The following is a 13,882-nucleotide window of genomic DNA, read 5'->3' as shown; positions in this document are numbered from 1 at the left end:
TACGGTTACGGGATCGATCCTTGTGACCCAGTACATCCCACACGGAAGCACTGGCTTTTTAAATATGACGAAGCAGGGATCTGCGTGAAGACATTTTTATAGGTTTTTCAAAGATATATTTATATTTGCCCTCCAATTTCCCAACTCTTCCTTGGTGCCAAGTATTATAATGCCAGTTTAAAACTTGAATATACTTGAGACAAAACAGCTATTTCGATTACCAGAGTCTATGTAGTGACTCACTGTGTTATTGTAATAAACCGACAATGATTTAGCCAAGATTCCATTCTTTTTGCCCAAAAGCAGAGCAATTTATTTCCTTAGGACGGGTCAAGTGTAGAATAAGCATCTGAAAGGGTTTGACAACTATGTAGATAGAAATAGAATACAATATGTGTTACTATTTGATACAGCCAGGTTCCTTAAGAAGCATTATTTTATAGGTCAGCCTGTGTACAGACATTCTACATTAGAATTAGAATGAACAAACCGAGTGTTGCTCAGCATTTGTAAGCCATAGAGCTGATGACACAAAAAAAAAAAGTTTCTTCATAAGCAGACAGTAAAGATCTACAAAATTTTGTTTTTTAAAAAAAAAACATTTTTGTAGTAATTTCTTAATGATCGGTTTACTTGCACATCTGTTTTTATTTATCACTATATTTTCTACATCTCTCCAGCTACAGCGGATGATGACGCATAGGATGCCCAGCCAACACAGGGGAGGTTAATTAGACTAGCAGTAAATTGGTGCGGATATATGAGACCTATAAGACCATTCTATACGTACATCTTTATGACCTCACTAAATATTATATTATTATATGAGGCTGGAAAATCTTTAGAACTCCGGAACACTTTTGAACTTTGCCTCTGGCACGAGGAAGATGGCAATGTGATGGGATTCCAATTATTTTATGATAAAGTCTTGAATCTTTAACAATTTACACAAAAATAAAAATATAATAAAAAACAGCATAGAAATGGCAAGCTTGATGCACTACCTCAAGAATTTACAGAGAAACCCAGAAGTCTACACAGACCTCAACCACAGCTCGTATGTGGCGGCCTCACAGTATATTGAGGCTGAGCATTATTAAAAGGCTGGAGGGGCACGGTAGGTGGGTGCACCACCCCGGAGCCCCCCTTGCCGGATGCAGGTAGGAGGTCTGGCTGACATCGGCACAGAACACACACTATTTTTAATGTGGAAGTGGGCGGGGAGTGGGCATGCCCATAGTGACCTGGAGGAGCAGCGGTTCACCCAGAGTCTCCAGGCAAGTTCCCAGGTGCCGGTGGATGGTCCACCTCTAACCATGCCCTCCAAAGAAGGTCTCTGGACCCCTCAAATATTGGTACGAGAACCAATCCACCAGGCTGTCAACTCTTCTCTCCAACAGAAAGCAGGAATGTAAAAGCAACATTAACTTTCTGCTGCTTTTAATGGCGTCATGGTTCAGATGGTGTCATGCATACGTCATACAGGAAGTAGAACATTGTGAACAGGAAGTGAAATGGCTTTGAGTGTCTCATCAGCCCACTTTCTGGTTGAAAAAAATGATCAGGACAATAAATTAATTACCGTATTTGCGCGATTATAAGACGACCACGATTATAGGACGACCCCCCAAAATCTGAATATTAATTTAGGAAAAAAAGAAAAAGTCTGATTATAAGACGACCCTATAGGAAAAAAGTTTTACCAGTAAATAATAATTCATGTCTATTTTTTGTTTTTGTTTTTAATTTCCTTTTATTAACAACCTGCCCCCAGTTATGCTCATCTGCCCCCAGGCATGCCTTATACCCTCCTATATGCCACTCTGCCCCATGTTATGCCTTTTAACCCCCTATATGCCACTCTGGCCTCAGCAGGCGCTTGCTGCAGCTCCCACGGGATTTCGGCATGACGCTGTGTGACCCCGCTAGGCCCCGCCTCCTCCAGAAAATTGAAGAGGTCTACCGGATCTGCTTTGGGACGGCACAGTGCCGCCGGGTCCCGGTCCTGCAGCAATCTCCCCAACCGGCTCTGCTATCCCAGGAGCAGGAAGGTACGTGCGTATGCAACCTCGGGTCCTGCCGGCACTTTCGCCGGCGCTCGGTGATAGACGCCGGCAGCAGCTGAGGTTACCATACAGGAGGATCCAGGTCCCCTGCAGCGGTGCGGGGGATCTGGATCTTAGTCTAATAGTCAGACCTCATTTGAGGTCTGATTATAAGACGACCCCGATTACAAGACGAGGGGTATTTTTCAGAGCATTTGCTCTGAAAAAAACCTTGTCTTTATAAATCGAGCAAATACGGTATTTTAATTATTAATTAAAATATGCAGCTATTTTGGTGATGTCCTACATCTTATTTTGGATAATGCGGTGAAAAAGTTGTATTACTACCATCGTCATTAAGTGCAATTGTTTTCTAACCTATTGGGGAGGAAAAATGATGCAGAGCACTAGAATCTGAAACTAAGATACAGTTCCCCGTGGTATACGCATAAAGTGTATTATAAATATATACCGTATTTATATTATAGAACTGTAAAATGTAGGATTTAGGAAAACTGACTTTAGAATGTTTGCATTAAGCTGTAGAATGTTACTGATGGCTGCCTCTTATTGTTATAACCTTTACAGTGGATCGGGTTTTATGCAAATATTTGCACCTTTCAAACCATCATCACGCTTAGATAAACTTTATCTTTATTTCAAGCTCCTCTGACGCAACATTTCAAAGCCCTGTTATATGGTGAAACGTAACATGCCGCATGTCTTGTAAAACTCCAAAGGCATTCCAGCACGGAGAAGATACAGAACATCACTTAGAGATTTCAAGTCCACTCTTGGCATCAGCATAGACATTTTATGGGCGCCGGATAAAAGGAATAATGTTTGCACAAAGACGGCGTGAGGTCAAGGAAGACATGCTGCATGTTTCAAGCCACCATTGGAGAAGACAATTTGTGGAGAGATCATCAATGGTATGGGGGGGGGGTCATAATCAGAGGAAACATTCCCACACTTACAAACGTTATTAGCCTGTTAAGTGGTACAGCACACTGGTATTTAATGTGTTAAAACATATAAAAGAGGTGTTGGTATTCAACAGCGCAACACATGGTGGTCTGAAATAGCATTTACTCCCTCCTACTGGAATCCTGCTTTTAGTCAGCGCTTTCAGGACTTTACTTGGACTTTTTTTTTTTAATAGATCCATGGTGATATAGACTGTTACCTGGTGTAACGTATGTCTCAAGGCAGACCCACGGACTAGGTGTCTGATGCTAATCACAGGAAATTCACCTGCGACAGCCCTGTTTCCCATTCAAGTTGAGCCCCTAGGTACTGAAATGTTGCCAGGAATTAGCTGCCGACCAACACTGGACACCTAGGGCTGAAGAGGTTCTGCGACAGCAACTGTAGAGACGCACAGAGTGGTGGTGTAGGGACAGGTGTGACTATACATCTAGCCGTGGGTTCAAGAAGTACTCATATAGTTGAATGTAGGCTGGGGTCAAACATGGTGGGAATGGCCAAACACCAAAACCAGAAGAGAAAGGTCTGTAAACGTTGGAAAGCTGAGGTCATACATGAGTAACAGCGCACTCTGACTTACAGCAAAGCTGGATTCATGGTGACCTAGGGATTCAATAAGGTAAAAGGGACAAAACAGCCAATCAGGTGCAAGAGAATTTGCCATGAGAGAAGTTCTTTCATTTGCCACCAGATTTCTTTCACAGATTAGATGCATAAATATTTTTATAGTCAGTAAAACACATAAATAAAAATACTATTATTCGTAAGTAAATGCGCTATATCTGTCGCGAGTCAATGACCCGTCTGATTAAACTATGTAAATATGCGTTTTTTCTGTAAAAACAAAGTCTCTTTGTAGACCATTAATCTACCACCCCATGCATTCTTTGCTGTAATGTACTGAAAATCTAATATTTAAAGGGATTAATTTAAATCTAAATAAACACAGAAGGGGGTCGATATATCCATGGGAAACTTGTTCCATTAGACATTACTGGCTTCATAATTAACATTAAAGAGGAAATATCTTTGGTTAAACGAACGCAGGCAGTACGCTTCATACCGATGCTAATAGTGCGTTCCGACATCTGGACAACTAGCTGGACGCGATACCCGGGCGCTGGAGACTGGAGGAACTAGTAGCTATTAATCATTTGAAACATAACCCTACATTTTATCAGATTTTAAATTGTTATTAGAAAAGTTACACAAACCTTACTAATATTAAAACTAAGGTTTTCGGCAGAAAAACGCTGATGCTCACCTCCACCTTTCGTCTCGTCCTTCGCTTCTCTACAGAAGTTGGTCTTTGACCAACTCAACTCATACCAGATGTGTCCATAAAGCGCTGCGCGAGCTTTACTTTCCTAAATGAGATATTTTAGAGATGAAATTTAAGAAGTATCTTTTGTCTTTCTAGCTACATTTCTCTTTCTTAATCTGGATTTTTGGAACTGAAAAAAAAAAAAAAAAAAGGGTGTTTCAGTGAATAGAAGCCATTCATTACCTTCTCTTAGAATGAGATGGACACGTGGATTAAGGCCATTACCAAAGCAAACGTGCTCTTGTTCTTTTGCCGTCTATCTCATTACCATCTGTACGTTTTGGAGACTTGATATCGCTACTAAGTGTCTTATAATTAAATGGATAAAGTGTTGCAGAAAAGAAATAGAGTCTGTGATGGGGCTGGTTACCTGATCCGGCACAATCAGAGGGAACCATCAATAGGTTGTGTGCCAGAATCATCTATAGTGTGGATTCAGCCACATTTTTGCTTGAAACTATAGAATTAAAGACCTCCCACTGGGACCGGAGATCATAAGCCTGTGGATTTTTATGTTTTTATTCAGATTTCTTTTATTTTTGTTTGTTTTTTTTGTGGGTTTTTTTTTTTTTTTTTTTTTTTTTTTAGAAAAGATATTACATAAACTGTTTAGAATAAAAATAGCTATGTCCTTTTAAAACATATAATTATCATTTTATTATAATTATTTTTGGAATGTCGAAGAAATAAGGTATAAGAGGTGTAGATAGTACCGTAGATGAGTATGGGAGTTGTTGTTGTAAAAGTGGCAGATCTAGCTGAATGGGTTGTACGCTTTTTTAAAGAAGTGGGTTTTGAGTTATTTTCTTGAATATTGAGAGGGTTGTAACTTGTAAGGGTGAAACGGAAGAGGTTATAAGGGAGGAGGAAAGCCTTGGCTCATGGGAAGAGGGTAAAGATCGAGTAGGGGAGTATTTTGTTATGAGGGCCGTACCATGGAGGGCTTTGTGTCTAAAAAAAAAAAAAAAAAAAAAAAAAAAGACCCTGTTATCTTAGGATATTTATCTCAATCTCAGGTTCTCACAAATGGGCATTTTCTAAGGTCCAACAGTCTGCAGCAGACTCCGCCATACTAGATGCTACTAGATTTAAGAATATATTTAATGACACCTGAGTGCTGCAGTGCTGGTCTCATTACTTTATAACAGCTGAAATCCCTCCTTGAATATAGGTGACTTAATTCAGAATATCTCTTTACAAGTCAGGTTTTTTCATATAGGACCATTATTAGAACTATTTGATTGACACCACTGGCGAGCCACTGGAATGGAATCTTTTTGATCTCTGTAAATGATTTGGAAAGAATTCCGCGGCTTGTAACAATTCATTGGTTGTCATGATCTTTCACGATGTACGGAGTTAGAGCTCTTACACGCTCTCAAGTGGCATATTGTATCATATTGTATCATATTGTAAGCCACTTCTGCTCTGGAATGTCGATAAGATAAAGAGTTACCGCAGGAATGTGTTTTAACCGAATCTTGTACTCAGGTTAATCAGACGCTTATAAGGCAGAACTTCCACTGAAATAGGTAAATTACTCTACAAATTCTTAAAGAGAAAGTCTTATTGGAAAAAATATTTTTCAACTTAGCATAAGACGCAGCGCTGTATACAGTAATATAACCCCCCAGCGCTGTATACAGTAATATAACCCCCCAGCGCTGTATACAGTAATATAACCCCCAGCGCTGTATACAGTAATATAACCCCCAGCGCTGTATACAGTAATATAACCCCCCAGCGCTGTATACAGTAATATAACCCCCCCAGCACTGTATACAGTAATATAACCCCCCCAGCGCTGTATACAGTAATATAACCCCCAGCGCTGTATACAGTAATATAACCCCCCGCGCTGTATACAGTAATATAACCCCCCGCGCTGTATACAGTAATATAACCCCCAGCGCTGTATACAGTAATATAACCCCCAGCGCTGTATACAGTAATATAACCCCCCAGCGCTGTATACAGTAATATAACCCCCAGCGCTGTATACAGTAATATAACCCCCAGCGCTCTATACAGTAATATAACCCCCAGCGCTGTATACAGTAATATAACCCCCCTGCGCTGTATACAGTAATATAACCCCCAGCGCTGTATACAGTAATATAACCCCCCAGCACTGTATACAGTAATATAACCCCCAGCGCTGTATACAGTAATATAACCCCCCCAGCACTGTATACAGTAATATAACCCCCCTGCGCTGTATAGAGTAATATAACCCCCATCACTGTATACAGTAATATAACCCCCAGCGCTGTATACAGTAATATAACCCCCCCCAGCACTGTATACAGTAATATAACCCCCATCACTGTATACAGTAATATAACCCCCAGCGCTGTATACAGTAATATAACCCCCCTGCGCTGTATAGAGTAATATAACCCCCAGCGCTGCATACAGTAATATAACCCCCCCAGCACTGTATACAGTAATATAACCCCCCAGCACTGTATACAGTAATATAACCCCCAGCACTGTATACAGTAATATAACCCCCAGTGCTGTATACAGTAATATAACCCCCAGCACTGTATACAGTAATATAACCCCCCAGCGCTGTATACAGTGATATAACCCCCCAGCGCTGTATACAGTAATATAACCCCCAGCACTGTATACAGTAATATAACCCCCAGCACTGTATACAGTAATATAACCCCCAGCACTGTATACAGTAATATAACCCCCAGCGCTGTATACAGTAATATAACCCCCCCAGCACTGTATACAGTAATATAACCCCCCTGCGCTGTATAGAGTAATATAACCCCCATCACTGTATACAGTAATATAACCCCCAGCGCTGTATACAGTAATATAACCCCCCCCAGCACTGTATACAGTAATATAACCCCCATCACTGTATACAGTAATATAACCCCCAGCGCTGTATACAGTAATATAACCCCCCTGCGCTGTATAGAGTAATATAACCCCCAGCGCTGCATACAGTAATATAACCCCCCCAGCACTGTATACAGTAATATAACCCCCCAGCACTGTATACAGTAATATAACCCCCAGCACTGTATACAGTAATATAACCCCCAGTGCTGTATACAGTAATATAACCCCCAGCACTGTATACAGTAATATAACCCCCCAGCGCTGTATACAGTGATATAACCCCCCAGCGCTGTATACAGTAATATAACCCCCAGCACTGTATACAGTAATATAACCCCCAGCACTGTATACAGTAATATAACCCCCAGCACTGTATACAGTAATATAACCCCCAGCACTGTATACAGTAATGTTGGTCGGCTTTGACAACTAGTGGTATTTTAGTTGACTCTCCCTGCACAATCACTACACTAAGCTGATTATTTATAGCAATGCTAAATCTGTTCCTACTTTCCTTTCATTAGCCAGAGTGTCCAGCTGGATATTAAGACTGAGCCATTCCATTGTTTCTCACAGACATAAGGAGTCGGGGTGTTTAGTAGATCGGAGCTCAGATAACAGAGCGAGAACTCGTACAAATGGCTGATATGCAGCTGCCTGCAAACATTCTATTCTGCAAAATGGTTTGAAAAATGTATTTTAACCTGATGCTGGGTGGGGGATGGTGCGCATTCTCTTTTAAGGTTATGACCGGAGGAATCAATGCTTTCATCTGACTTGGGAACGAAAGAAGACGATGACTTCAATTGTAGTAAACAGATCCTTTTATGAGGACAATAACCTAAAGTTATCGTTTGAAGCGTCCTACGGAGATATCAAGTTTGTGGTGGTAGCCTAAAACTATCGCAGCCTCCTATCCTCCGCTGTCCCGAAGTGAACTCGCATAACGATAACAATAATTGGAATAAACTCATATAAACAAGACTTTTGTTTCAACATAGAAAAACAGGAGGCTGCCATGCAGGAAGCAGCTTGCTAACGTTCTATTAATACAGAATATGTTCTTATAATGTTTAAATAAACCTTGATAAACCATTCTACTGGACCGAGAACACAGGAAGACAACAGACGTGACGCGTCGCAAGGCGCTTGGATTCGGCATCACACGACAGGCTTAATTAGGATGGGAAATACGGAACAACGGGGAAGGAAGAAGAAAATGGGAAGACGTCTACAGGCATCATTACTCCGACAGCTGCGCCGACGGCGGGCTCCGAGACTGCCCCGGTGTTAAATAAGGATAATGCGCCGGGGTCTCCTGCAGGAAAATTCATGAAATCAACCGTGCTCAGGCTTTATCTCTGTAAATTCAATTTAAAGGGACACTGCGGTGTCCCACGGAGCCCCCTGAACATCCAATGCATATGAAATTACTTTGGAAGTACTTTCATATGCATAAAAAAAAGGGAAAAAATCCACTTGCCTTAAGTAGAAGCTGCAGCAGAACACCCCCTCCATGGACTCTAGATTGTAAGCTTGCGAGCCGGGTTCTCTCCACCTAATGTATCGGGTTGTCTTAGTCTGTCAATTCTTGTCTTGTCATAACCCTTGAATATATGTATTGTATTAAGCGCTGCGTAAACTGTTGGCGCTATATAAATAAAAGATAATAATAAACGGATGGTTGTTTCATTACACCGGTTGAAATCCACGGAGGTTCTTTTCGTGCAGGTCCCGGTAATCCTGCGCACTCTCGCAAGGCTGCCTTTGCGTCTCTTCTCCTGTTCCGCCCAGGAACCCAGCGGAATCACGTGAATTTACGTCATGCCACATGACTCTGCTCCATTCCGGCGGGACAAGAGAAGAGACACTGTGTGCGAGCAACGCGAAGGCAGCCTTGCGGGAGTGCGCGGGAAATCTGCAGTTCAGGTAAGGGGGGGGGTTTGTATGAACGAGTATGCGTGAATGAGGGAATGAATGAGTATATGGATGAGCAAATGAATGTTTGTGAATGATGTTTGTGGGAGCAGGCGGGACTGGACACATATTGCGGGAGTGGATCACACACGTTTGCGGCAACGGTGAGAAATTCAGCAGAAGGTGGATTAAGAAAGAGTCCCGCGCATGGCTCTAGTAGGAAGGTTAGGAAGAATGGTTGAACTTGATGGACTTTTGTCTTTTTTTTTTTTTCTTCAATATATGTACTATGTAGCTATATTGCTCAGCAGCCCAGATAAAATGCTGCCCTTCAGTATGGGGCATGTATAACTGACTAGTTGGTTCCCTTCCATGAGTCTATACATCCCACATACTGCAGGGCAGTATTTCATCTGGGCTGGTCAGCAATATGTAAAACGTATATGGTGGGGGTCTGCAGGGGGCCCACTTGATTGTACGTGTCCCTTGGGCCAAAAGATGCGAATCTTCCACTATTAGTGTGAGTATTGCATGAAAATTGCGCACAATCAGCATCCTGTTCCTGCAGGAACTAAACTCCGACGACATGTCTTAGAGATGAGATCAAGGATACCCCTCCACCCCGCATACACCCCTATTTCCTTGTTTTTATAAGACAAAAAACCTTACATCACTCCGATTTTTTACGTCGGTACAAAGAGGATCTGCCTGCATTCCAGGTGATTTACGATCAGAACAAAGTGAGCAAAGAAAACATGCAAGGCTATTTAATTTAAACTTAAAACATGAGGTCACGGTACAAGGGGGGTCTCTGAGAAGGAAGATGTTAATCTCAGGAAGTCGTAAGGGTGGGATATATATATATTTTTTCTATGTACAGTACATTGTCTTCACTAATGAGGCACTGGGGTGCCATAATACTGAAAAAACACCATGCATAAAAAATAAAAAAGGGAACGGAAACAATAAGAAAGCCCCCGTCTCTATAGCTACCAAGCAAGGAAAACACCTCTGTGTATACCCCCATGATTCAGCCACCTGGCATCACGAAAACATTCTGGAAGTTATAAGATGTATAGAAAATACGGGGCTTCAAAATGGGTTGTTTTTTTTTTTTAGAAATTTTTTTTGTCTATCCCACATTAATCTAAATAATCAGTAATGGACGGCCGTAAAGCAACAACTCATGTGCACGTTGGGGATTCTGCAGGATTTGCCCCCAAATGCATTTGCCCCTTACCCACCTGCGTACCTGGGAACCTTATGGCTCCGCCTACCCGGAGCCCCCCCTCTGTAGGATGCGGGCAGAGAGCTCTGCTGATGTCGTAGGACACCCGGAGATGGGCGAGGAGTGGGGCGTGTCAGAGGGGCGGTGACGCGGAGAAGCGCCACCTCTCTGGGAGTCTCCGGGAAAGACCCGGAGTGTTCCCAGGCATGCCCCTCAATTATTACCCACGTACGTTCATGCTGATGAACACCAACAGCACTGCGGAATATGATGGCGCTATATAAATCAATAAATAATAATAACTGGAAGAAACTGGCATTAGTTACCGCGGTCTTCGGAAAGCCAGGCCGTACTGCTGACACGCCAGGCCCACGGTGGGGGTGTATACAATCGGCATAAACCTCTCAATGTCGGACGTGAGAACTCGGTAGAAAAGCTTCTCGTTCCTGTCTTGCAAGGTCATCAAGATAATATATCTAAAACGATAAAGAAATAAAGGATAATGTCAAACCTAGCATATTCATTATAAAGTGTGCATGTAGACACATACAAACCATGGAACATTATGTCCCCCTGCTCAGTGTCCACCTTCCAACGTTGGTGGGCTCAAGCTGGGCTGACCTTCTTTTAGGATTGAAGGCCAACCCTTGAGGATCTGGTCAGGGGCCATTCCACCACCGGGCCAGCCCACCTTGGGTTATGGATTTCCAGGATGTGAAATCATTCAACTGCATTCTAGTAACTGGAGTTAATATGAATGTAAAATGGTCACATAACATACTTATCTAGATCACTGGACTTGGTCTCGTAACTCTTCATAACACGCAGGACTTGGACATCTTGGCTCAAGAAGCAAGGGGGCAGGAGGCCATGGATACCAAGCTGAAGCCTTTCTTCAAGGGTAAACGCCATCCCCTGAAACAAAAAAGGCATAGGACAAATCAGCCCATTTCAGGTTCCGTATTCCAGACATCTAAACAAATACTGAATGGACATCTACTATAAAAAAAATGCCATCAATACCGTGACCATGTGGACTAGGGGGACTTCACTTAGAGTTTGTGACCAATTTCCCATTTAACTTATCAAATTCACTATGCATTATAAAGGGCCAACCCGGACAGGTTTCTGCTGCAGAAAAGCCGAGCTGGCCCTGTATAATGTATAATTCAGAAAGGTGATGCTTAAGATATTAGCTTATAGTTAAATGAAACCTATTCTGGCTCAACATAGGTCTTCGCCGAGAAGCTCTGTGGGGTTGGCTCTACACATTCCATATCATATTATATTTATATTGCGAGTTAAAATTGCAAAAAAAAATAAAATAAAAGACAAGCTTTGTTGCCATAGCAACAGAAAACCATAAAACCATTTTTTAAGAAATAATAGCACCTCAGGACCATCTGCGTGTCTACTTTTTAAAGGTGCCGCTCCGCATGCGTTTTCCCCACTTTTATACTTAAATTATTACGTACTATTCTTGTAAACGTTAAATAAACACATTCTTGTTTAAAATGATATACTGGTTTTTTTTGTAGTTTAAAACCCTTTCGGCAGAGTCTATTAATTTGTTCCCTCTGCTCTGCCTGCCAGTTTCCAACATCACAGAAGGAGGCATTTGCTGGACGGTCTATAGGGGACTGGGCTTGGTTGCGGGAGGTCAGACTGCTGGGATGTAATACGTAGAGCAGGACTTTTGAAGGATCCCAGAACTGATCTCCAGTATCCTAATAAACCTTTTAATGCAGCGAGGAGAACATTAAAAAGGGCGATTTGTTTATTTTATCTTCTCTTTATCCGGTGATATTTTATAAGGCACTCTAGGTGGGACAGCACCTTTAACTCCTTGCGTTTGCTTTTTTTTCCCACTAGAAAAGGATAAACTGACTCTTTGATCCACAGCATTTGGAACAATACACAAATTTTTAAATTCCTTGTGCAAAAAAAAACACAATGGCCGAAGCCTATCGCACGGGATGTCACGCACTTCCCAGATGATTCAGGGCTTGATGTTTTCCGGAGGAAATCTTTGCCTAGATATTTGAACCTCGGAATCCTGACATTGCCTCGAGCGAGAGCCAAGGGTCACGGAAAAGGTTACCGCAGGACGGAATGTAACTCGGATCGAGGTGCAAGTGATTAGGACGATAGCTAGCTTTCAATAAATAAAATATAATATAAATATAACAGATATTTATATTTGATCATCTGACAGGACGTGATCAGAGGCGGTAAATTAAGCGCAACGATAATGATCGTACAAATCTTTCTGGTAATAGTTATTTTATTAAGAGTATATGGGAGTGATAAAGGGCCATTGGAACACAGGAGTGATGGGAGTGATAAAGGGCCATTGGAACACAGGAGTGATGGGAGTGATAAAGGGCCACTGCACAGCTATGATGAGCTGTTTCCAGCTGCAATAGTTATTCACATTAACCCCGTCTTCTCTGGATTTCTGATCCATTTCATGTTTAAATGAATGAAATGTGCTTTTCTTTCAGAAACAAGGAGATTTCTACCTTTGAACAAACTTTTTAGTAGCCAGCAAAGGTGTACTTCCATGGCAATATAAACGTACTACCTGGGGTTTCTCCAATTAATCTTTGTACCCCTGGATTGGGTCAAGTAAAATAAAACCGCACTATGAACCAGATGATGAACTAGAGTTCTGAAATATCCAACCTTTAATCAGGTCAAAAAAAAAAAAAAAAAAAAAATATCCTTTCTGAAGACAGCTATTCACACAAAAAAAAAACCTATTTAAAAGTATCAATAAAGTTTAAAAATCACACATGTGTAGGCCAAAGCTTTTAAAAAAGTTGTGATAAAGCAGCGTGTAGGTGTGATTATACTCGCTGCTTTCTCTGACCAACCAAGACTGTCTGCCCAGGCAGCAGAGGGAGACGTTACCGAGATCCTCTCCGTAGATTTGGGGCCAAAAAGCATTTCTTTAGGACCTGGCTGGCAGGTTTACATACCCCCTCAGCTGAGGGGTGGCAGGGAGAGAAAAATGTTTTTTTTTTGTTATAAGAAAAACTAAATTTTCTGAAAATCAGCCTGCATCTGAAAAATTATTTGGCTTCTTTCAGAAAAAGAAAACATGGTTCTTTCTATGTTATAATGACTTTTTACGAAAACAAATTGGACCATATCTAATTTAAAAATCCAGTTTTTTTTTTTTTTTAGACTATATCTTTAGGATTGTTCCTTATTAAACATTAAATTACAGGTTTTGGAAACGCTGGTTGCGCTTTTCTTGCAGCCTCTCTATTTTAATTTTAATAATTTCTATTTTAAATTTCTACAATATTCCATCACACAGCAGAAAAAAAGAACGTACCTTAATAAAGTGGATCCGTCCCTAAATTATACATTTTCCAGACCAAATACCCTAAATAAACCTATGTAATGTTGGTTTTTTTTGTACAGATTAAAATAAGCAATATATACCATATACCAATGGAGCTCTCATAGCCTGCGTGATTATTCCTCCCCATTAGATATTCTACCAAA

At 41.3% G+C, this 13,882-nt stretch overlaps 1 protein-coding gene across 1 annotated transcript in view; it reads right to left on the bottom strand.

Moving 5' to 3' along the window:
- Positions 1 to 13,882, bottom strand: part of LOC149280621 (NADP-dependent malic enzyme, mitochondrial-like) — a 70,942-nt gene that overhangs the window by 37,625 nt on the left and 19,435 nt on the right. The window contains exons 2-3 of the mRNA XM_089500327.1: positions 11,148 to 11,281; positions 10,693 to 10,842 (exon numbers count right to left, since the gene is read on the bottom strand). Coding sequence (XP_089356453.1) covers positions 10,693 to 10,842; positions 11,148 to 11,281 — 284 coding nt within the window. The remainder of the gene's footprint in view (positions 1 to 10,692; positions 10,843 to 11,147; positions 11,282 to 13,882) is intronic.

This window comes from Sceloporus occidentalis, unplaced genomic scaffold, assembly GCF_023333645.1.
Source record: "Sceloporus occidentalis isolate IW3139 unplaced genomic scaffold, rSceOcc1.0.p SCAF_151, whole genome shotgun sequence".
Taxonomy (NCBI): domain Eukaryota; kingdom Metazoa; phylum Chordata; class Lepidosauria; order Squamata; family Phrynosomatidae; genus Sceloporus; species Sceloporus occidentalis.
Note: the sequence above shows the minus strand (reverse complement) of the source record. Positions and strands in the feature narration are given on the sequence as shown.